General features: G+C 48.2%; 1 protein-coding gene across 2 annotated transcripts in view; it reads left to right on the forward strand.

Annotated features, from left to right (window-relative positions):
* The window catches only part of SLC16A1 (solute carrier family 16 member 1), a 156,562-nt gene that overhangs the window by 84,830 nt on the left and 48,249 nt on the right, over positions 1 to 23,483 (forward strand). For both annotated transcript variants that reach the window (XM_085640905.1, XM_085640906.1), the window contains exon 2: positions 20,625 to 20,882. In XM_085640905.1, coding sequence (XP_085497031.1) covers positions 20,666 to 20,882 — 217 coding nt within the window. In that variant the 5' untranslated portion in view covers positions 20,625 to 20,665. The remainder of the gene's footprint in view (positions 1 to 20,624; positions 20,883 to 23,483) is intronic.

Here is a 23,483-nt window from a genome sequence, read left to right on the forward strand (position 1 = left end):
TGACCGAATGGGAAAAGGTGGGACTAAAAGACGAGGAAGATTGCTGGAGAACTAAAGATGGAAATAAATGTCTAATACCCAATGCCTACCTCATACCCATATTGACCATGGCACATTTACCAGCACACATAGACTCCACCCCCATGATTGAACTAATCACCAGAGTATGGCATAATGTCAAGATAGCAGAATCTGCAAAACGCCTAGTACAACAATGTACAGTCTGCCTACAACACAACCCAGGGAAGGGGACAGTAGTAACACGGTGAGGGTTTGGAGTCCCTGACCACCCCTTTGAAATCCTTCAAATAGATTACATCCAACTAGAGAGATGCCATGGTCTAAAATATGTCCTGGTGGTTGTGTGCGCTTTTAGCAAATCAGCGGGCCTGGTAGAGAGACACAATGCAACATTGAACTTAAAACTAGCCAAAATAGTTGCCTCGACCGGGTTGAAATGGCCCGACGCCCTTCCATTGGCATTGCTATCAATGCGCTCCACCCCAACCAAACACAGACTGACCCCGTATGAGGTGGTCTTCGGCAGGCCTATGAGCATTTGGGCGGCACCAAGACCCACCTCCATTAACGATGTCCCGAACATATTAATGTCAAATTATTTGCATAAATTGACAAACGAGCTAACAATTATCCACCAACAGGTGCAGCAAGCCTTGCCTGACATATCCAGGGGCCCGGGACATGAAATAAAGCCAGGCGACCAGGTATTGATTCACAACTTCCAAAGAACGAAAAATCTGGAGCCTAGGTGGACGGGCCCCTGGCAAGTCCTGATCACCACCCGAACTGCCCTCCGAGTGGAAGGAAAACGAAACTGGCTGCACGCTCATCATTGCAAGCGAGTCCCTCCAAATCGGGCAACCTGTGAAGGGGTGGAGGTGCAATAGGAAGTACTCGCGAAGAACCGACCAGCTCTGAGTTGCTACCCACAAGAAGACATCCTCGAACTATCACAATTTCCCGACCCCCCCACACGGTGCCATCCAAGAAAGAGTACAACCTAAGATCGATGAAAAGGAGGTAGCTCCAATGACCAGGCCACTAACTGAGTCAAGGTCTCAGATCGGTAGCACAGTCAAACAACGCTACCAGGAAAGCGCCAGACAAAAGTCTGTGGTCCTAACAGTTGTTGAGCTCCTCGAAGATGATGGAAGAAACTGAACACCTGCAAAGCGACCGCAAAGACACCAAGACTGTTAACCTGCACAGCACAAAGACAATTGCACTTGCAGCCGCATTTCTCACCTGTCTCCTGCTAATGGTCGCACTCTGGATCATTGAAGAGAATGCACCTGCATATGGAACATTGTCACCCACCATGCAACCAATCACCAAAAAAGAACACTACCTGGTATCACTACAGCCACATCTCCGAGAACGACGCAAAGAATTCTGGAATAATTCTTTCGTGCAGATGTTGCACCAGCACAATCTGGCCACCAATACTACCAACTGTTGGGTCTGTGGGCTGTTACCACATGCCACTGAACATTCCATCCCTTTCATCCCTTCGCCCTTTTCTATTCACGGATCTTGCCTTGCCTGGATGATACTCCTACAAGAAAGTTACAAAGACAATGCCACTTCCGACGGAACAATCGCCCAGTTCTACAAGTTCTGGCGAAACAAAACAGAACAGCCGCCCCCTTCTGCACTCACACCTTCAATGCGACATTCCAGATGAATGTCCCCTCCAAAGAACGAGTGGGAATGCAAGTGTTCAATAATCCTAACAGAGCCACATTTTCCTACCTGAAGAAAAGAACTGCTGCAACACTGACTGTGGCCCTATCTGTGGTGAACGTCTCGGCCTTGTATGCATTGAAGGCCGTGGGACTAAGAATGTGGGTCACAGCACCTGTAGCATTGTAAGGACTTTGAACACTACCAGCCCTCCTGCGCTTGTCGCATCACCCAATATGTACTTTGTTTGCGGAACCAAAGCCTACACCTGGCTCCCAAGAAACTGGAGGGGCACATGCTACATCGCCTTTGTTTTGCCACCAACCTACACAGAGCGACCCTTGACCCTGTTTTCAGGCCAGATCGCCCCCCTACCGCGTTAGCAATCCCTGCTAGTGCTGTGTCCCTGTGCCTCGCTGCTGCCGCCGGTTCGATCCCTGGTGGCCCAGAGATCGTAATTTTGCCTCCTCTTACTTCCCATTGTATTGTATTCCCATTTTATTGTATTTTACCGACTGCTCTTTTGCATTTCCTTACCTGCTCCTTTTTTCGTTCTGTACCCGCCCCACTGTTGGTTTCCTCCCCCCGCCATTGCTCCTTCGTTCCCCGCCGCTGCGTCCCCTGCGGCCCCGCCCCCTGACCCCGATTGGTCCCCGCTCCCCCCTCCCAGCTGCCCCTCCCTCCCTCGACCCCCTACATAATGCAGGCCGCTGCTCGGCCGCGCGCAGCGGGCGTTCCAAAGGCATGCCTAAGGCAATCCCGTCTGTGCCCGACCGCGCCCAGCGCCAGAACCCCTGGCCCCCACCGTAGCCAGGCCACCCGACTGAGGTACGACTCCGCCGCCCTCTACGCACTCAACGCCGACTGACTACCTGCCTGCTACCGAGCCACCCCGAAGTGCACCCACGGACCCTTCACCTGTCAAGCCTGCAAATTCACCTGCTTCCGAACCTACCCCCCGCACACCAAACCGAGCAACAACAACAACCACCTTAAATGCATCCTCCTCAACACACGCTCCGTCCACAAGCACGCCATCGAACTCTGGGACCTCCGACACAATAGCACCAGACGTCGCCTTCCTCACGGAAACCTGGATGAACGCCTCATTGGCCCCCGACATCGCCATAGCCATCCCGGACGGCTACAAGCTCACTCGGAAGGACTGCGGCAACCAAACTGGAGGAGGAATCGCCATCATCTACAGGAACACCAACATCACGACCAACGCCGAAGACACACTCTCCGCTGCCGAACACCTGCACTTCCAGATTCACACCGACCCCATGACCACCCTTAGAGGAACGCTCATCTACAGACCCCCGGGCCCGCGCACACAATTCTGCGAAACCACCGCCGACTTCATCAGCCCGCACGCCCTAGCCTCACCAGAATACATCCTCCTAGGAGACCTGAACTTCCATCTGGAGAACAACAACGACAACCACACCAACACACTGCTCGACAACCTTGCCAACCTCGGACTCAAACAACTGGTGAACACCCCCACCCACATCGCTGGGCACACGCTCGACCCCATCTTCTCCGCCAGCAACCACGTCTCCTTCAGCCACTCTACCGAACCACACTGGACCGACCACAGATGCATCCACTTCACCTTCAAAAAGACTACATCCCACCACAGCACGCAACAAATCCCCCGAAGACTCTGCAGCAAAATCACCACAGACCAACTCCTCTCATCACTAAGCAAGAACCCGCCAACAGAAACCAACGACGCAGCCCACAATCTCACACAGTGGATCACCAACTGCGCCGACGATCTCGCCCCACTGAAGAACCACCCAGGCAAGTCCGGCAACAGGAAAACCCCGTGGTTCACAGACGCCCTCAAAGACTCAAACAAACCCTGCCGATCCCTCTCAAAAATCTGGCGCCACAAACGAACTACAGAAAATATGACAGCCCTCAAGAACGCCACCCGCGAACACCACCAGCTGATCCGCACCACCAAAAGGACATCATTCAAAGAGCGACTAGACAACAACACCCACAACAGCAAGGAACTCTTCAACATCGTCAAAGAGCTCTCCAACCCCAACGCCAGCAACAACGACATCACACCGTCACAAGAACTCTGCAACTCCCTTGCCATGTTCTTCCACCGAAAGATCGCAGATATACACAACAGCTTCGGACCCCAGACTCCGCCTCCAGTCACCGAACCAGCGACCCCCCCCACCATCACCCTCAGCGCCTGGACCCCCATCAGCACTGAAGACACCACCAACATCATGAGCTCCATCCACTCCGGCTCCCCCTCTGACCCATGCCCCCACCACATCTTCAACAAAGCCGACACCATCATCGCACCCCATCTCCGGAACGTCAAAAACATCTCGTTCGCGTCAGCCACCTTCCCCGAGAACTGGAAGCACGCAGAAATCCACGCCCTTCTGAAGAAACCCACAGCAGACCTCAACAACTTCTGCCCCATCTCTCTTCTTCCCTTCCCAGCCAAAGTCATCGAGAAGACCATCAATAAACAGCTGACTGCTTTCCTCGAGGCAAACAACTCGCTCGACCTGTCACAGTCCGGATTCCGAGCCAACCACAGCACGGAGACCGCCCTCATCGCAGTCACCGATGACATCAGGACCCTGATGGACAACGGAGAAACAACCGCACTCATCCTCCTAGATCTCTCAGCTGCTTTCGATACCATCTGCCACCGCACCCTAACAACCCGCCTCTTCAACACGGGGTTCCAAGGGGCCCTGGACTGGATCACCTCGTTCCTCTCTGACCGAACCCAGAGAGTCCGCCTCCCTCCCTTCCGATCAGCGGCCACCGAGATCATCTGCAGCATACCCCAAGGCTCCTCGCTCAGCCCGACCCTCTTCAATATCTACATGAGCCTCCTCGCCGCCATCGCACGCAAGCACAACATCAACATCCTCTCCTATGCCGACGACACCCAGCTCATACTCTTCCTCACCAAAGACCCAGCCACCGCCAAAACCAACCTCCAGGAAGGAATGAAAGACTTCGCAGAATGGATGAAGCTCAGTCGCCTGAAGCTGAACTCGGACAAGACGGAGGTCCTCATCCTCGGACAATCCCCATCCGCCTGGGACGTCTCCTGGTGGCCCACAGCACTAGGGTCCGCGCCACCATCAGACCACGCACGCAACCTGGGTTTCATCCTGGACTCCTCCCTCTCGATGACCAAGCAAGTCAACGCCGTCTCGTCCTCTTGCTTCAACACCCTGCGCATGCTCCAAAAAATCTTCAGATGGATCCCCACCGAAACCAGAAAGACAGTCACCCAGGCCCTCGTCACCAGCCGACTGGGCTACGGAAACGCCCTTTATGCAGGAACCACCGCTAAACTTCAGAAACAATTACAACGCATACAGAACACCTCCGCACGACTCATCCTCGACATCACTCGCCACAGCCACTTATCCGCCCACCTGAGAAACCTGCACTGGCTCCCCGTCAACAAGAGGATCACGTTCAGGCTCCTCACCCACGCACACAAAGCGCTCCACAACATGGGCCCCGAATACCTCAACAACCGCCTCTCGTTCTAGACCCCTGCCAGCTCTGCTCCGCCAGCCTCGCCCTCGCAACCGTCCCACGGATTTGCAGAACCGGAGGAAGATCGTTCTCCTACCTGGCAGCCAAAACATGGAACTCCCTCCCCGCACACCTACGAATGACCCAGGACCATCTCACCTTCAGGAAACCCCTCAAGACCTGGCTTGTCGAGTAATAGCAGCACCTCCCCCCCCCCCCCCCCCCCCCCCCCTCCCTCAGCGCCTTGAGACCCTCACGGGTGAGTAGCGCGCTCTATAAATGTCTTGATTGAGAGCATCATCGAGAAAAACAATCTAAAGACACTGATCAAGCAGACACTGCCTCATCACAGTTCCTCGACGCAGCAAAAGGGCTCATCCCGCTATGGGGTCCGATGGCAAACAGCCGAGCCATCAGACATCTATCCCAAGCGGTAGAGACTGCCCTGAACTTCACTGCTGGCATCCTCACCAACAACACTGCTGAGCTCCAAGCAGTCCGTCTGGTTACCCTGCAAAATCTCATGGTCCTGTACGTGGTACTAGCGGACCGCGGAGGAGCATGCCGCATCATCGGTGCCAGCTGCTGCATATACATTCCTGATAATTCACCTTCTGTCTATGAAGCAATCGAACATCTCCATAGACTGTCTTCAGAAATTCATCAGGGATCAGAAACCTGGACAATTGGAAGTTGGCTTTGGGACATCTTGAAGGAGTGGGGTTGGAAAATATCAATGATTCTCTTTGTCCCAGTATTGACAATGTGGTTGTTGTTTGGGTATACACTGTATACCACCTTTGTGTTCTCTTTGTATAACCACCTTGCACCCTAAGACTATTGACACTCCGCTAACAAAAATGAGAGTAATGTATGATCAAGAGATACAGGTCATTATGGAGATCGAAAGAGACTGACAAGCTGACTAGTTATGTTCAAAGGGGCCACTGTTAAAAGCAAAACGACAATCATGAACATTGCCTGCGCCATCTTGTCTGGTGGAAATTTCTATGTGCACATAAGCTAGTCCTTTTAATCTATCAGCCATTTTGTACTCTGTTGGCCACCTTTGTTTCACCCTGCCCTTACTAGCATCCCTCTGACCCTCTGACCGACCTGGTATGTGTGCTGGGGGCTAGAAACTCTATTGCCGCAACAAACCTCAGCGCCACTTGCTGCCACAAACTCGTTTTTCCTCTCATCTCTGTTTACAGGCAAACCTTTGGATACTCTACCCCTCACTACACCTAGTTACACAAACCGGTTCCAAACGCCAAAAAGACTCTTGCAACATGATTTATTGCACTGCAAACAGCAAGACTTGTTTTTACCAACAATGGGACCTGTTTTTATCAACAGAACGGACTCTTAGATCTGGCCGGTCTCGCATGTTTTAGACCCTGAAGCAAGATCCAGCTGCAAGATAAGATTGTCTGTTTGACCTGGGTGGGAAGAGAAATACTGTTGGGCTTGTGTGACAACCTGCCCGGGGCGGGGACTCCAAGCTTGTGTAACCATGTTGATGAAACAAATGCATTGTGTCAAACCTGTATAAAAGGAAGAGCCAAAGGAGTTATCAGCAGAACACCTCCCTCAGACATCCCGGTGTCTGCAGTTGACGTGATCTCCTCATGAGAAATAAACCTTTTTCTTGTCTTCCAGTTTCCAGCGCTTGCCTCATTATTTTGATAGCGAACCCAAAGTGAATTGGAGGTGGAACCCTGCACCAGGCAGCATTGAGGGTCTTAGAAGACTCGCTGTCTTTCACACCATATAATTATAATGTTTTGCCCATGTCCTGTGAAAACCCCCAAAGGCTACTCGCCTGCTGATCCACCAGATTGACCATTGTTTATGAACATAATAAAGTATTATTGGTACAACTCCCTTACATGCCTGGGGCAGGATAAAGGGTATATAAGACGTAAAGTAAGAGCATTCTGCAGATTGCCTCCTCAGACAGTTTTGAGTGTCTGTCGTTGATGCACTCTCTCTCACGAGAAATACAATAAATACCCTTTCTCTCGTGCTCGTCTCCATTTGTATCCTGAACCCAGTGGACGATGGGTGACCCTGCACCTTTGGGTGGGCTCTAAAAAGACCCCCAAATCCACAATTGGCGGCCAAACTTGAGGCCCCTTCAGCGACGCAGCTGCTCGGTTGTGGGGTCCCGATGAGGAAGTTTGAACGGACGGTGGTGGAGTCTACCTACGCCAAGAGACCCTAGTCTGTGTTGCCACCACCTGACCTTCACCGCAGCCGAGGAGACCCCCGCAAGTAGAGCTGGTCCTGACTGGGGCCCCCAATAGACTTGGATGATTTTGTAGTTGAGAGACCACCTGGAGAACGCCACGAAGGATTCTGGTAGGGTCGCTGATTTGCGACACCTTTTTGTTTGTGCTTTGTTTTGGTTGTCTGGTTTGTTTGATTTCACTCTTTACCAAGATTGAAGATAAACGCGTAGTGTGCACTTTTTGTCCGACCTTTGAAATTTGTGGAGATATTATTTGAGATAACATAGAAAGAAAAAAAAAAACATGCCCGTACTTGGTAAATCCGCTTGATAAGGTATTGATGACACCTTTTTAGTATTTTGGTTATCCAGACTTGGTATTTCGATATTTGCAAATAACGAAAGTTAAGCGGGTAAGGTGGACTATTTGTCCAATTTTCTGAAATTTGTAGACCTTTTTTTAGAAACTAGAAACATGCCCGCATTTAGTAAGTTTGTATGATGGTGTGGTTGCATTTCTCGATATCAAACACTAGAAGAAAGTCAGTCTGCTCCTCCAGAAGGAACGCAGAGTAAAGAGATGTATGTAAAATACGGTATTTCTCCCATAATGTTTGATTAATTGTGGCACAAATACACGTCTAAAGATAAAGAAACTCAGTGGCCCATGTACGGCTCTTTCGACACCCCCCCCCGTGAAAAATTGGGGCTGTGGAAACACAACTTTACCAACGGAGGTCGCGACAAGCCATGCTCAACGCCCTAGGCCAATGGATAAAGGAAGGGAGCCGAGAAAGTAAGAAAGGCCCAGTCAAAGACACAAAAAGAAGCTCGAAAGAATGATAGGCAGATACTAGCAACTTTGCAGCAAGAAAAGGCCGTGTCTAGCGCAGCCTGTGCAGACAAGGAGTATAGACTAAATGCATCTGGCCAGTATATTGTACGCCATGCGCCCTTAGCGCGAACAGACCCCCACGAAGAACTCCTCCTCCTCCCATTGCCCCCTCCATATCCTGTCCCTCACCTTCCTCATACCCTCTCGTCAAGAGACGAACGTACACCCCCTCAGGATGCTGTCCCCACCACCTGATCCTATCCCCACCACCTGATCCTATTAACCCTCCTGTCCAGATTGACCCCAGACACACGCCCTCTGCCCGGTCCCAAATCTCCTGCCTCACCCAAACAGAGAAACCTGCCCTCGAAAACCTAGCCCATACTTGCTTGACCGATCGCTCCACTGCCAGCCAGATCCGCTCCATTTATGAGGCTTATACCCAACCACAAAAAGGGTATTTTCTACAGCGATTTGCCTACGAAAACTTCTCCCTGTATGAGAAACATCATGGAGTAACTCCAGAAGAGTATGTTTGAGGGTTATACCGCAAATTGACAGAAGGACGAGAAATTGTTGAGGAGGGCCATGAGTTATTAACATTAATACTACAAATGATGGAAGGGTTAAGAAGGAGTGAGGAAGAGGAAGAGAAGCTTCCGTTAGCGGAAGGTACAGAGGGATCCCGCATGGCACCCATCAGAGAAGCTGCCCCAGTTTTTGTCCCTGTCCTTGGAGAAGGGAATACTGAGGGAGTAGATAGCCCAGATGCGAAGAGTAGAACATTATATAACTTGGTATATACCCCGTGGCTCCGAGCCGATGTCCTGGCTTTTAAGAAAGACTTGCCTGACCCTTGGAGAACCCCACTGGGTTTTATGAAGGACTGGACACAGTTATTTCAACTTATACAATGACATTGACTGACATAGACCAATTATTTGGGTTAATACTGCCCCCAGACATATGGAGACCCATAAGAAAGGTCGATGACATAGCCACATTTGGACATAAGTGGGAGGAGTTGACGAGCATGGATAGGGACAGAAAACCGGGTGAGCAACCTACAGACGCTATTCTAGCCTTGCCAAGCCACATAGTAAAGAAGCTGAAAACGACTATTCCGGCCAGGAAGGTAGACTGGACAGTCATCACTGCTTGCAGACATAAAACCTATGAGACTACATCTGACTATTTTTCTCGAATCAGTCAGGTATTTATTGACTATAGCGGACAGGACTCGATGACAGAGACAAGTCGACATTTGCTAGTTCAAACCTTTTGTTAAAGGACTATTACCGCCTATTTCCACCAAATTACAGAATAGCGAGAGTACGTGGCCAGCATCCACCCCAGCACAAATTCTGACAATGGTCCAATATTATGAGCACCTACAGAACAAAGTAGAAGAGGAGAAAGATAAAAAGAAGAAAGAATTAAAAGAAAAAGTAATGCTAGCTCAAATACTAGAGGAGGAGACATAAATAGGCCACCCTTTAACCAATCTACCACTACTAGGATGCACTGAACTCCCCGCCAGCTATCCCTAGACCAATGCTCGTATTGTAGACAGATGGGTCATTGGCACGCAGATTGTCCCCTCCTGCAGCGAAACGGCACGGGTAGAGTAAGAGGACAGAATAGGGGAAGAGGGAGAGCTCCACACCCAAATGAGCGACGCCCCAACATCTTCGAGAACAATAGACCAGCTCTCGCCCACGACTTTAGCGACCATCACTACCCCGATAACGAATATGCATGAGACAGCCAAGGGCAGGGGAAGGAACCAGTGGAACTTATAGTTGATCAATCCAGCCCCTACATCACGGCTTCAGCGGGTAGAACTCGGGGTACATTTCTGGTCGACACAGGGGCCTCTAGAAGCGCCCTTTCCCATGAACTGATTCCTAGGGCACCCCTGTCTGGCTTATCGGTCACATCTGTAGGATTTGACGAAATGCCCTCCACCAATCCCCTCTCAACTAAAGTGCCCCTAGACATACAAGGAAATACAGTAATGGCTTCCTTTCTATTATCACCAAACTGTCCGGACAATCTGACGGGCGTTTATCTCTTAAAATGTTATGGAGCCACCATTTGTTGCTCCTCAACCCCCCCCCCCCCCCCCCCCCCCCCCCAAAATGTCCGAGTCCTATTGTTCGACAATGATTGCACCCATGACCATGAATCCCGCATTTTCTGCCTAACCAATTCTGAACAACAAGACCTTTCTCAACTTCCGGACACCCTGTGGGCTGTTACTGATACCGACGTAGGGGAAGTTGTCATGGACCCTGTTCAAATAGCAGTAAAACCAAATGTACCACTACCATGCCTTCCCCAGTATAAAATATCTGCAGATGGCGAAAAAGCTCTCGTGACTATAGAACAGAATATGATTATAGCAGGCGTGGTTGAAGAAGTCCAGTCTAACATCTGTCAGCCCTATCCTGCCAGTTTTGAAACTAACATCTACTTCAGAAAAGATATACCGTTTTGTGATCGACCTCCGAGCAATCAACAAAATAGTGTTCCCACAATATCCTGTGGTCTCGGACATAACGACCATATTGACAATAATCCCCCTCAACTGCAACCACTTTTACAGTAATAGACCTAAAGAATGCCTTTTTCTCCATACCAATACATCCTGACTCACGTTATCTTTTCTGTTACTTTAAGAAACAGATGAGACAGGTTCTGCTGTGCTCCCCAGGGGTACACCGAGAGCCCTAGTATCTACAGTCAAGCCCTGAAACAACAACTTGATCAGATACAGTTACTACCCGGCGCTGTTCTCATCCAATATGTCTGACATCCTTTTGGCTGCAGACACTCCGGCCCTGACCCGCACTGCCTCTGTATACACTACACTTTCTGGCATCACGGGCCATAAGGTATCCAAAAGTAAACTACAGTACTGTAGACTGCAGGTGACCTACCTAGGCCATCTGCTGTCTCAGGAGGGATGTACACACACCCGAACGCATCCAAACAATACTACGCCTCTCTTCTCCCACCACCCAAAGGGATGTTCGAGCATTAATTGGCCTCACTTCTTTTTGTCGCCAATGGATACCGAACTTTTCTCTCATAGTAAAACCACTTCTTGCCCTACTCACAAAAGATACACCCACGCTTCTCCCTTGGACACATGAGCACACCCAAGCTTTCCAAAACCTACGCCACGCTCTGCTCTGCACCTGTACTAGGCACACCGGACTATTCTAAACCTTTCTGCCTCTACACCCACGAACGGTCCTAACCCAAATTCATGGCACCAAACCACATCCGTGTGCTTACTTTTCAGCCACCCTAGACCCGGTGGCCCAAGTCCTGCCATCTCGGCTCAGAGCAGTCGCGGCTGTCTCTATACGACAGAGTGAGGGCATTATTCTGGGATCCAAACTCACGGTACTAGCACCCATGCAGCCGGTATACTACTAAATCAGACAAAGACACAGCACCTCACCAGCGCACGACTGACTGGATACGAACTCGCGCTACTAGCACCTCACATCACGTTGAAACAATGCAAAACACTGAACCCTGCGACACTCCTTCCCACACCAGACTCAGATGCCATAGACTCCCCACGACTGCCTTTTTCAAACGGAGGAACAGACAAAGGGGCGAGTGGACTTGAGTTACCCCTCTAACAGAACAGGATGGACAACTGTGGGTGGATGGGTCTTGTATTAAACTACCAAATGGCACCACATCCGCTGCCTATGCCGTCACCACCACCACCAACAACAACATTGTCGACACTGCACGCATACCTCAGAAATCAGCCCAGGCCGCGAAACTCATAGCCCTCACACGCGCTTGCATCCTCAGTCAGGATCTTGCTGTCACCATTTTCACGGACAGCCAATATGCGTTCGGGCTAGCTCACAATTTTGGTATCCTTTGGAGGGAGAGAGGGTTCCTGACATCACGTGGCACACCCATTCAACATGGTGACCTAGTTACTGCACTACTTCAGGCCCTGACACTACCTCTGACACTACCTCTGACACTAGCTATTGTAAAATGTAACGCACATAAAAAGATCAGATGAGATAGGTTTAGGGAACGACTTCGCAGACAAAACAGCCAGAGCCACTGCACACGAAAGGACACACACCCCTATGTACGTAGTGAAGCCCCAGGCAGAAAAATGGCACACCATCCTCCCCGGGGACTACGTCTTTGTAAAAAATGTCGCCCGCCAGAAGATGTTGGAACCCCGGTGGAGAGGCCCCCTACTAGTCCTTCTTACCACAAGGACGGCCCTGCGAGTGGAAGGCAAAAAATCCTGGATTCACGCCGTACACTGTCGGAGGGTCCCCAACATCAGTCAAACCGACCCCACCTTCAAAACCTACAAAGAAGAACTAACGGGAGACCCTCCTGTGTTCGGCCTCCAAGAACCTGAACTCTACTTGTTCGAGGACCACACCGTACCAAACTAAACAAAGCTACAACCTCCGCCCACGCACGGACTGACTATGAACAGCAACGAAACAGCACGACTTTTGGACAGAAAAGCATTGCTCAAGAGACTGTACGATCAAAAATCCGTAATCCTGACCATGTTCCTCCTCCTCACGATCCTACTATCACCTTCTGGGTCATAGAAGAAAAAGCACCAGCCAAAAGTACTATACTTCCCACCAGTGCTAGTCCCCCTGAACATTTGCATGCGTCACTGTCACCTCACCTCCAGAACCGAAGACAAGACTTTTGGAACAACACTTTCATCTAAATGCTGCATCAACACAATATGGCGTTGAACAAAACGAACTGTTGGGTATGTGGTCTTCTGCCTCACTCTATGGAGCACACCATGTCTTTCCTTCCATATTCCTACTCTGTGCACGCTTCCTGTAATGCCTGGATGATACTCATCATAGACCCCCACCAGACTAGCAATATCAACGATGCTGTGATCCAACAATTCTGAGATGAATTCTGGCGAAACAGAACAGGGAACACAATAAATCTCTTCTGTCCGACTAACCGTTCCATCAGAATGTCTGTAGAAGAAAAAGAGGAAATGCTGATCTTCAACACTACTGACCGCCTTCGGTTCACTAACATTAAAAAGAAAACTCCTGCAAAACTAACACTGCCGCTATCAACTGTTCGCTGGGCTTGTGTGCATAAAAGGCCTGGGCACTGAGTATGTTGGGGACAGCTCTTGCACCATAACAACCACTCTGAATGCGACCTCTCCTCCTCCCCTTGTCGCCTCCCCAAACACCTACTTTGTGTGCGGAACAAAAGCATACACCTGGCTTCACAAGAATTGGGGTGGCACATGTTACCTAGCGTTTCTCTTGCCACTTGTCTACCTTGCTCCTCCACTGTATCACCGTACTCGCCGCAGCGACCATGTGAGCGATCAAACCGACACTAACTCTCAACAGTTCCTTGATGCAATGAAGGGTCTCCTCCCCATCCTGGGGCCGATAGCAAACAGCAAAGCCATCCGCCACCTCTCCAAAGTCCTGGAGGCCACTGTCAATATCACAGCAGGTATCCTGACCAACAACACTGCGGTGCTCCAAGCGGTCCGCCTCGTCATCTTGCAGAATCACATGGTGCTTGACACCATCCTCTCTGACCGCGGAGGAGCATGCCGCATCATCGGCACCAGCTGCTGTGTGTATATTCCAGACCATTCCTCGTCTGTTTATGCAGCTATTTCTACACTTCATCGAATTGCCTCTGACCTTCACCAAGATACTGGCTCGTGGTCCCTGGTCGTGGCAACTCGTGCTAGCCTGGGGATGGAAGGTTCTGATGATTCTCCTGGTGCCTATTGCCTCAAATTTCCCTTTGCTGCCTCTGCCTCCAATGTGGCCCGCCACTCTGCAGCCTCTGTGCCAGCGCTATCAAACCAATCCCTCCGACCAACCCTATCCAGAACAACAAAGCGAAAACTGAGCACGAAGTACAGCAACTAATGAACATTGTCATCGACTAGAGACATCTCTCACACATGACAGGCTGGCACTCCAATGTCCCACGCAATTGAAGGGTTGGAAAAAGGGTTGTGCGTGCTCCACACGACAGAGAAAAGATGCGTGTGCAAGCGAGCCTTAACCCTGTATCACCCCAGACTGTCTGCCTGTACCATCGTTCCAAGACTCTTCATATAGAGAAACTTTGAGCCAAGAGAAACTTCTTCATCGATTTTTCTTTTTTCTCTTCATCGTTTCTCCACATCCAGAGTGCCTGGGTAATGCAAGTGCTAGTAACCTCTCAAATTACTCGAAGAAAGGCACCAACGGCTATCCTCCTCCTCCTTTCCTCCTCAGAAGACTTTCAAAGAACTTCAACCAAGCGACAAGAACCCCCTTTTTTACTTTTGGCTTCGCTCCTGTCAAAAGGAAGGACTGTGGAAATTACCTTCTTTTTACCTTGACACTCGCTCCGCCATTTTGTACTGTTACATTTGCCGCTGTCTTGCCACTTGCCCGCCATTTTGCGTTTCATCTGCCCTTTTTGTGCCACGAACACTCTGGGGTCACATTCCTGACTCGCCTCACCCCTGCACCAACATCCACACCTTGGCCGCACTCTGACCTGCCTGGATTTGCCCAGCACATGTTCGACCAGTCGGGCAGGGAGTTTCCTCAGATGTTTGTCGTCCCCATCCTGTGTCCTCCGCCCCGCAGATGCCCGGTAACCGCCACCTGTGGACATTTAGGATCGGCTCCGGCTTGTTGTGCAATCATACTATGCCCTGCAGAGGCCCACAGCTACCACCTACGAACTTATCAGATTGACCTCTGTGTACCATGTAATTATGTTTTGCCCATGTCCTGCAAAAACCCCCAAAGGCTACTCACCTGCTGATCCACCAGATTGACCATTGTTTATGAATATAATAAAGTATTATTGGTACAACTCCCTTACATGCCTGGGGCAGGATAAAGGGTATATAAGACGTAAAGTAAGAACATTCTGCAGATTGCCTCCCCAGTCGACAGTTTTGAGTGGCTGTCGTTGATGCACTCTCTCTCATGAGAAATACAATAAATACCCTTTCTCTCGTGCTCCTGTGTTGGTATCCTTTTGTATCCTGAACCCAGTGGACGAAGGATGATCCTGCACCTTTGGGTGGGCTCTAAAAAGACCCCCAAATCCACAAGCAGGTGCAGAGACGGTCTCTGGAGCATACGTCATGCCCCTGTAGCTCAGAACAGGAGCCCAGTCAGCTAGCCCTTGGAGTTACTCTGGTGGTTCTTGGTTCAAAGAGCAGGTCCAGTCTTCCTTCGTCAGGCAGCACAGCATTCCTCCTTGCAGCAGAGCAGTCCTCATTCGGAGTCTTCCACAGGTCCAGAAGTGAACTGAAGTGTGGACTTCAGGGGTTCCATGTTCCTACCTGGTTCCAGCTCTGAAATGGAAGAAGGTTCTGGAGTTTTTCCCTCAAAGGGGTGTTAAGAATTTCTGCCACCCTGCCTTGGCCCTTGTGTCAGGGCCTGCCTGGTGGGGCATCTCCATCTCTGTCTCTTGACAGTGCAGGGAGCACCTTCAGGTCATAAGTGGCCTCACCAGGGTCAGGCTTGGGGGTGATCTGTATTTATAGAGCTGGCAACCCCTGTTTCTCTGGTCCCACCCCCCCCCCGTGGACTGTCTCTACCTTCTGCCCCTCCATCAGGGCCTCCATACTCTAACCCCCCCCCCCCCCCTCCCCCCAGAAACCAGAGCTGTCAAAGGACCCTGGGCAGCAGGGCAGCTGACACTGGTGGGAATTCATTTCCCAAAATGCTGTAAATGGGCATCTGATGGCTAACTATGACCCTCCTCTGGGCCATTTCCCCACCCCATTCCAGGAACAGCAGGGCAGAATAAGTCCTGCCCATATGCCCGAGTTACACTACACACCTGTCCGGTGCACTGCTGAAACAAATCTTTCCACCACCGCGGTCTGGCACAGGTATCCCTTAGGACGGTGACTGGTATCCCAGTAACAGTTACCTGATGAAATTGATGACTCCCACCCTCGGGATTACATGTTTATCCCTGAAATCCACCTCCCAGCTAAAGGAAATCAGAGCATACACTACCCTCTGCTCCTGGGAACTACCTACCCCTAAGGCCTCACTGGCCACTCTGGTAGAGGTTCCCACCAGTGAGTTCATTGGAACAGACAGTCACCCTACTTGTGAGCAAACTGGGAACACTAACAGCAACGGCGTTTGAAATGGGGTAACACCGCCCACAAGAACTTCCTCCCGGTTTCTTGAAAGAGGCATGGAACCACCATTCTCACGTCTACCCCTGCTCCCCGAACCTTATTCTGGCACTTATCGGTCTCTCCCTGGACCTCCCCATCACTGCTGGGGAGAATCCTTAACCACCCTTATTGGGGTCTTTCCCACGTACCTTCTTGGACACTGGTACAAATCCAGAAGTCTGCTTCCTTAGCAAGCTGCCTGGGTCAGTGAGCTTACTATCAACCAGGTGCTGGCACAGGTCTGTAAAACTGGTATTGAGCATGTGTTCTCTTAGAATCCGATTGTACAGCTTGTTATAATGATAAACTTTGTTGCTCCACTCCCAGCCTTACTGGATTATCCATGAAATCCGCCCAATACTAGTTTGACAGCTTTGTGGCTGTTCCTAACCTCATGGGGATTTTTTGTGGAGTGAACCTAAATTTGGCGACCAGAATAGCTTTCATGGGGTTCTACTTCATCTGGTCATCTACCGCTAGTGTTAGCAAGGTATCCCTCCCCACCATGGGAATGTTCCCAGAGACTCCCCCAATCATCTTCTCGGACCTTATGAGTCCTTGGAGGTATCTCATAAACTGAAAACAATTTGTTCGTGTTATCCCCCACCACATAGCAAGGCACCAGATTTTTGGGAATGTGGACTATATTGTCACCAATGGACACTGCTTTCACTGCCACTAATGTTGCTGGACACTGTGCTTTGCGGTCTAGCTCCCTAAAACTCCCTTCATAAGCCAACAAGATTGCTGTTTTTGTCAAACACCACCTCCGCCCCCGTCTCCTCTTCATAGCCCTGCTTCGTAGCCTGTTATTGGTTCCACAAACCGAGATCGGTGGATTACTGCTTTGGTGTCCGTTCTAAATATGGGGCATCTGCGGTAGAAGTAGACATCAAAAGGCTAAGTTACCCTGTCAAACTCTGGGTTGCTCACTACTCTTCCACTTCCCCATTCTGTGGAATCTACTCTTCCTTTTAAAAAGATTCCAAATAAGAGCCATACACACGGGCAAATTTAGGTTTTGTACTCTTTCTGGACCTCGTATGTGCCCTCTGAAGCAAACTGGCTGATGCTTGCCTGGTTGCATGTATATGCTGTCACTTATGGAGTGGAGTCAACACAGTGCCTCATGGCCTGGTCTACTGGCCCACTGGGGCTTACCTGGAAATTCCTCCGAATCCAGTCTGGCACTTAGAGATATTCTAAAGTTGAGGAATTTGCAGTTAGACTAACCACTAGAAAGAGCATTACCGAAGTTACAGTAGGTAACTTGTTCTTCAAGTTATTATGCACTTCACTTTGTGGTTTACAGAACACATTCTTTTATTTTGAGGTACCAGTAAAAACATTTTGCACACTCAACTGCAATCATAACCAAAGGGGAATTTATTGGTAATGTTTACAGTACATGAAGGCTTTTCTGAGTCATGTAGCGGCTCGTAGGACACACTATTTTTCTCCTGAACAGTACTGAAGGTATACAGCTATATGGGTGAACTGGAGCACAGTTTAACTTCTCATCTGTAGAAAATCAAGGCTTCAGGCCTTATTCCTAGGAATGCAACATGTTTAAGGGTGGAATGAGACTTAAAGCCACCTTAAACGTTTTCAAGTAAGCTGCAGGTGTTCATGCTGTTCTGATTTGTTTTCCTTCTTTCCGATACTCCCGACTTGTGGTCAAAGGGAAGTTTCTTCATTTTGATAAACTATTTGATGGTAAAGGTTGTTAACCTGTAAAATACGTTTTTTTACCATGAGTACCTTCTTTAGGTTGAGACCAGTCATTCTGGTGGTTCTTGGGTGCTTTCCATTTGCCTATTCATATTGAATAGAAGAAAGTAACATTTGAAGATACCTTTTTTTAATTTTTTTTTATTTAATTTAACATGTGGATGTTAAAAACAAATGTTGCTTCAGTCATTGTTTATGGCTAGCGTGGTTTGTTTATCTTGAGACAAGTAACACTATCAAAGCAATTCTTACATTTAATAAAGATGCCCATTTTGAACATCCTGTGTGTCTGATGCAAGCCTCCGCCTTTCAGCTTTGCTTGGTAGAGTAGAATTGTGAAGACAAAGATTGGTAGTCACATCTCCTCTGAATCCAGCCTTGGAGACTAGACCTGGACTAAAAAAAAAAAATTCCTAACCATACAGTTCTCAAGACTATCATAGTGTACAGAAGTGGCACTGGAAGATAAGCGTAAGGATAGTATTTGGTAAAGTGGGTGGAAATTGATAACATCCAACACAGTGAATCGGACACAGTGACATGGCATGGCAAGACTCTCAAGATGGTGGCAGTTCAGGAAACCCCATAGACTGAACTGTTAGCACAGAACATCGCTTATGCGAGGTGAGAAAAGCAAACTATCTGTGCTTATGACCCACAAGATCATTCTTGGGTGCAAATCGCCACAAAGGAAAACCAGTTCAGCCTCCACCACAGTATTCTAGCCTTTTTAGCACGCACTCTGAAAATAGCCATTTAAGGCTACCAAAGTGAACTATTATTGGGCAGAGGACTGTAAAAACCTAAACCCTGATTCGCTGAGACAGTCTGATACATAAATCCATAATGGGTTTAAAGATTGTAGGACCTATCTCTACCCCACCTCCCACAGATCACTACCATGGAGGAATAACCCTTGTCGTCTGTACTACATGACTACACCCAGTCTGGCCGAGGTCCATCAGAGCACCTCTTGCATACACAGATCCGTGGTTGCAGAATTCCTCATAGGCAGATCAGCGCCTGCGAAAGTACGTGCTTAAAGACACTGTTTAAACTAAAACCATACTTAAAGCAGCGCTAGAGCTGGGGCATTTTTTCACTTATGTGTTTTTGTGGTTTTCATTTTATTTTCGATTGTTTTGATTTCCTGGCCGCTGGCTCTGTATTTCAGGTAATAGATCACAGACCAACAGCTTCTTGTTAGACCTACCATTTTGAGATTTATGTCACATAAATTAGGTTTGACTTTTGAAAAAATCCTTCTTTCTGGATTTTGAGAAGTCAACCTAGTATTCTAATACCATTTGTCACTTCCCTTTGTGGAGTTAAAGATGAGGAATATGCGTGCATTTATTTGAGGGAAGTTGGAAAAATGGTTAATCCGGAATTGTTTTACATGGCCCTAGATTTCCAGGTTGGATATGAGGAAAGTCTGCATAGGAATTTCTCAAAATTGACTTAATTTACATAGTGGTTATTGTAATAATGTGTGATAGATCTAGCCCTTCGGGACGTTTTTTTGTGTGCCTCACAATACAAAATGGTATTATAGTTGTGACTCTTATTTGGTTTTGGCAGCGATGAGCATGTGGCTGGAGAAACTATTCTGGTAGAATGAAAATACAAAAAATGAATACTTGCAAATACTATCTTTGAAGTCCACCAGGTTGAAATTTGCAGCTGTGGAAGTTAATTAACAGAAATGCTGCTATTGTAATATATATTGTAATTTGCAACGGGTTTAGCTATGTAATGTTTAGATCTTACTGGGGATCCATTTAAGAATAATGTATAAAGTCTTCTGCCTGTTACCATTTCTACTTTGACAGCTGCTAGTAGAATCCTGCTGTGTTAAAGAATGGCTGCTGGCATCGTATGAGTTCTTGTAGCACACACTTCTTTTTTTTTTTTTACATCCCTAGCTTTTGGCTAGGTTCGCTCTATGCAAATACTACATATATTAATAAAAGTAGCAGCTAGAACGATAGGCATGTCGTTACAGGGAGCGGAGGGTATAAGTAGGGCATTCAGAAAGTAGAAGAACTCAATTAGGGAATGTTAATTTAATTGAGTGATTGGTTCATTAAATAGTTTGCCTTTTCTAACCGTTTAAAAGTTATGAACAAAATAACCAGAACACTTAAATTCTAGAATGGTTTTAGACCATGGAGCGTTCTTCCTTCGTACGTATGCTTTATAGTCAAAGATCATGGCTTTGTGAACCTTTTCATCCTATTCTTCGCTAGTACTAACAAGAGTAGAGAATGATTGAATATAACATCCTTTTTATGTCAAGTATACAAGTTTTTCTTTCTAACGTGTGTAAATGTTTTCCTTTGCAGATCCTTGAACAACCACAAAACTTTTACCAGCATTTCTGAAGATGGCCCCAGCAGTCGGGGGCCCAGTTGGATACACCCCACCAGAAGGTGGTTGGGGTTGGGCCGTGGTTGTTGGTGCTTTAATCTCAATTGGCTTCTCCTATGCCTTTGCAAAGTCAATCACTGTGTTCTTTAAAGATATAGAGATTATCTTTGGAGCAACGAGTAGTGAAGTTTCATGGATTTCATCTATTATGTTGGCTGTAATGTACGGAGGCGGTAAGCTGTTCAAACCTTTTTTTACTGTGCACAGTGAAATGAAAACCCAGTTAAAGTAATGGAAATGTAGACGTTGTAGAAGATATTACACCGCACTGCAACCGTTTGTAACATGTTAATAAATATTGGTGTATACCATCTTCCCAACCTGATTTCTTCAATTTGCTATTTAAATATCTTTACAATCACCCTTTGCCTTCATACTAGGATACCAAAGGGCAGGGCTTTAAGTGGGCCGGGTCTGTCCGGGTCTGAGCACCGGCAGTTTTTTTGGGGGGCCCTCGAAACGGGTCTCTATCGGGCTCTATTTTCGTGGCTACTAAAGGTAGTCTTTTTTTTTTTTTTTTTTTTTCGGACCCGTTTTGAGGGCCCAAAAAAAAACTGCCGGTGCTCAGACTCTGCCCAACGCATAGGATTGGATTTTATAACCAGCGATCACAAACTGCGATCAAATAACCAGCTTTGTGTGTTCCCTCGGGACTATGCAGAATAGCTCAGCTCGAGAATCTGGGCATGCTTCCGGCAGCGCCTTGCTGTTCCGGCTTTTGGAGCAACCAGTGAAGAGATTAACAATTGTAAATTGACCAACAACCACGAGCAGGCGCGCAACACCCATTGGGCTCACCGGGCTTCAGCCCCCACCCCCCCCTCCCCCTCATGTTTGTCAGCCCGGCTGAGACCGCCTCGCGGGCTGGCGTCCGTCTCATTGAAGCCGCACCCTAGTACTTCACAGGTCTTTAAAGACCATTTACTCGTTAATGAGGCTTTTGTTGTGTTTTCACCCCTTCTTACAGCCACTCCGCCTATGGCTGGAAGACATAGCCCCCCCCCCCCCCCGAAATCTTTTTCAGCCCCGCCCCGAAATTTGGCTCTAGTTGCCCGCCTGATCACGAAGGTCTTAACTGGCGATCTTCCAGTAGGTCTCATGCAGGTTCTACATTTAGGTAATTTCGTAGATTTCTTCTGCTCATTTAGTGCTTGGATTGCGTGGAGTAATGTAGACTAAAGATTTAGGTGGGGGTGTCTTCTGCAGCGTGGTTTTTAGATTTTATTGAAAGCTGATGATTTTCTCATTCCAGCTTGAGATTGTAGTGTCAGGAACTACTCAGATTTTTACTTCGAGTCATTTACCGTCTCTACATTTACGTGACATTGCTTAGTTTCTTTGATCTATTGGAGAGCTGGGTATTCAGATTAGGGTCTGAAATCACCCTCCGAGGAATACTTGCGGGTTATTTTTGTTATAGGTTTTCGTAGAAGGATTTTGCTACCATTACACCACATCACTCAGCTGAAAATCTAGAGGCTGCAAATACACAACCTCTGTAGGCAAATTATTTTAATTTAAAATCCTTAGTATGGAAAATGAAAATTGATTAATGGATAGCCCAAAGAGAGTTATCAGTTGTAGGGAGGAAGGATGGAAGAAGCAAAGATGAAACCTGACCACCAATCCCTTTGACTCCTTTGTCAAGCGTTTCCATTTAGCTGCGAGCAGATCCTGTAGAATTAACAATTTATGTCTCTAACCCCACCACTATGAGCCCCCCCACCTTACCATCCAGCCTTTGAGGCACGGAGAGGGCATCTTCAAGGGTATTTTGGTCTTTCCAGTGGCTTTAGCACAGACTTTTCTTGCCAGGGGAGCCAGGCAAGGTATATATGGGTTAAGTTATAGAATTATTGCATGCTACCTCCGAAGTGTACTCTAAAGTCGTTCACCTTCTGGAATTCAGCAACCTGATGCACATTCTAGTCTATGCCATCTACTGGTGATAGTGTAAGCGTGCAATACTTATTGATACTTGGCTCAGCCAAGTGGGACACGTCCATAAAGGTCAACTAGACACCTGTGGCATAGTCTAGCAATGTGTCAAATTCATGAAAACTAGGAGGGGTGTGTGGCGCCCCAGTTTCATGGTTTGCTTGCAGTTTATCTGGAGGCCTCCTGCTCCCCTTAGCACTGTTCTACCCACTGAGCTCTCATACTACTACTCCATGGATTATTAGAAAATATTTATATGCATGCTCTTTAATTGATTTTATTCTGAATGCAGCAAACGCAGTATAGATTTTGTCATGTCTTTTATTTATAACAATATTGTGGATTCCTGTTTATTATATTCAAATACACTTTTCGGCTATGGTGGTTCCCCAGCCTTATTGATCCTGAAGTCCTTTGCTTTCCATGTGAACTTTGTCAGATATTTGCTATGGTTAAAAATATCAGCCTCTGCGACTGTACAGCAGCACTTCACAGAGCATTCGAGCACAAATCAGGCCTTTAAGAGATCTGGCGAAAAGCGAGGTCAGTAGGTCATAGAGGCGTGCAGACTGCATGCACATCCAATCCGTGGCCTCTTTGTAGGCCACACGGAGTGACAGTCTCATATATGCCTATGGGAATAGTTGGATGATGTGAGATATGCAGATGGAGGATGTAAGGGGAGAGGTGTTGGCCTAACGGCTAGGGCGCTCGACCTCGGACCTGGGGAACTGGGTTCGAGTCTCTGTAATGTCGCTAAAACATCCTGTGATTCTGGGCAAATCACTTAATCTCCCCGTGCGTAACAAAAATGAATGTGTGTCCTTATGTAACGT

Source organism: Triturus cristatus, chromosome 1_1 (assembly GCF_964204655.1).
Source record: "Triturus cristatus chromosome 1_1, aTriCri1.1, whole genome shotgun sequence".
In the NCBI taxonomy this organism is placed as follows: Eukaryota; Metazoa; Chordata; class Amphibia; order Caudata; family Salamandridae; genus Triturus; species Triturus cristatus.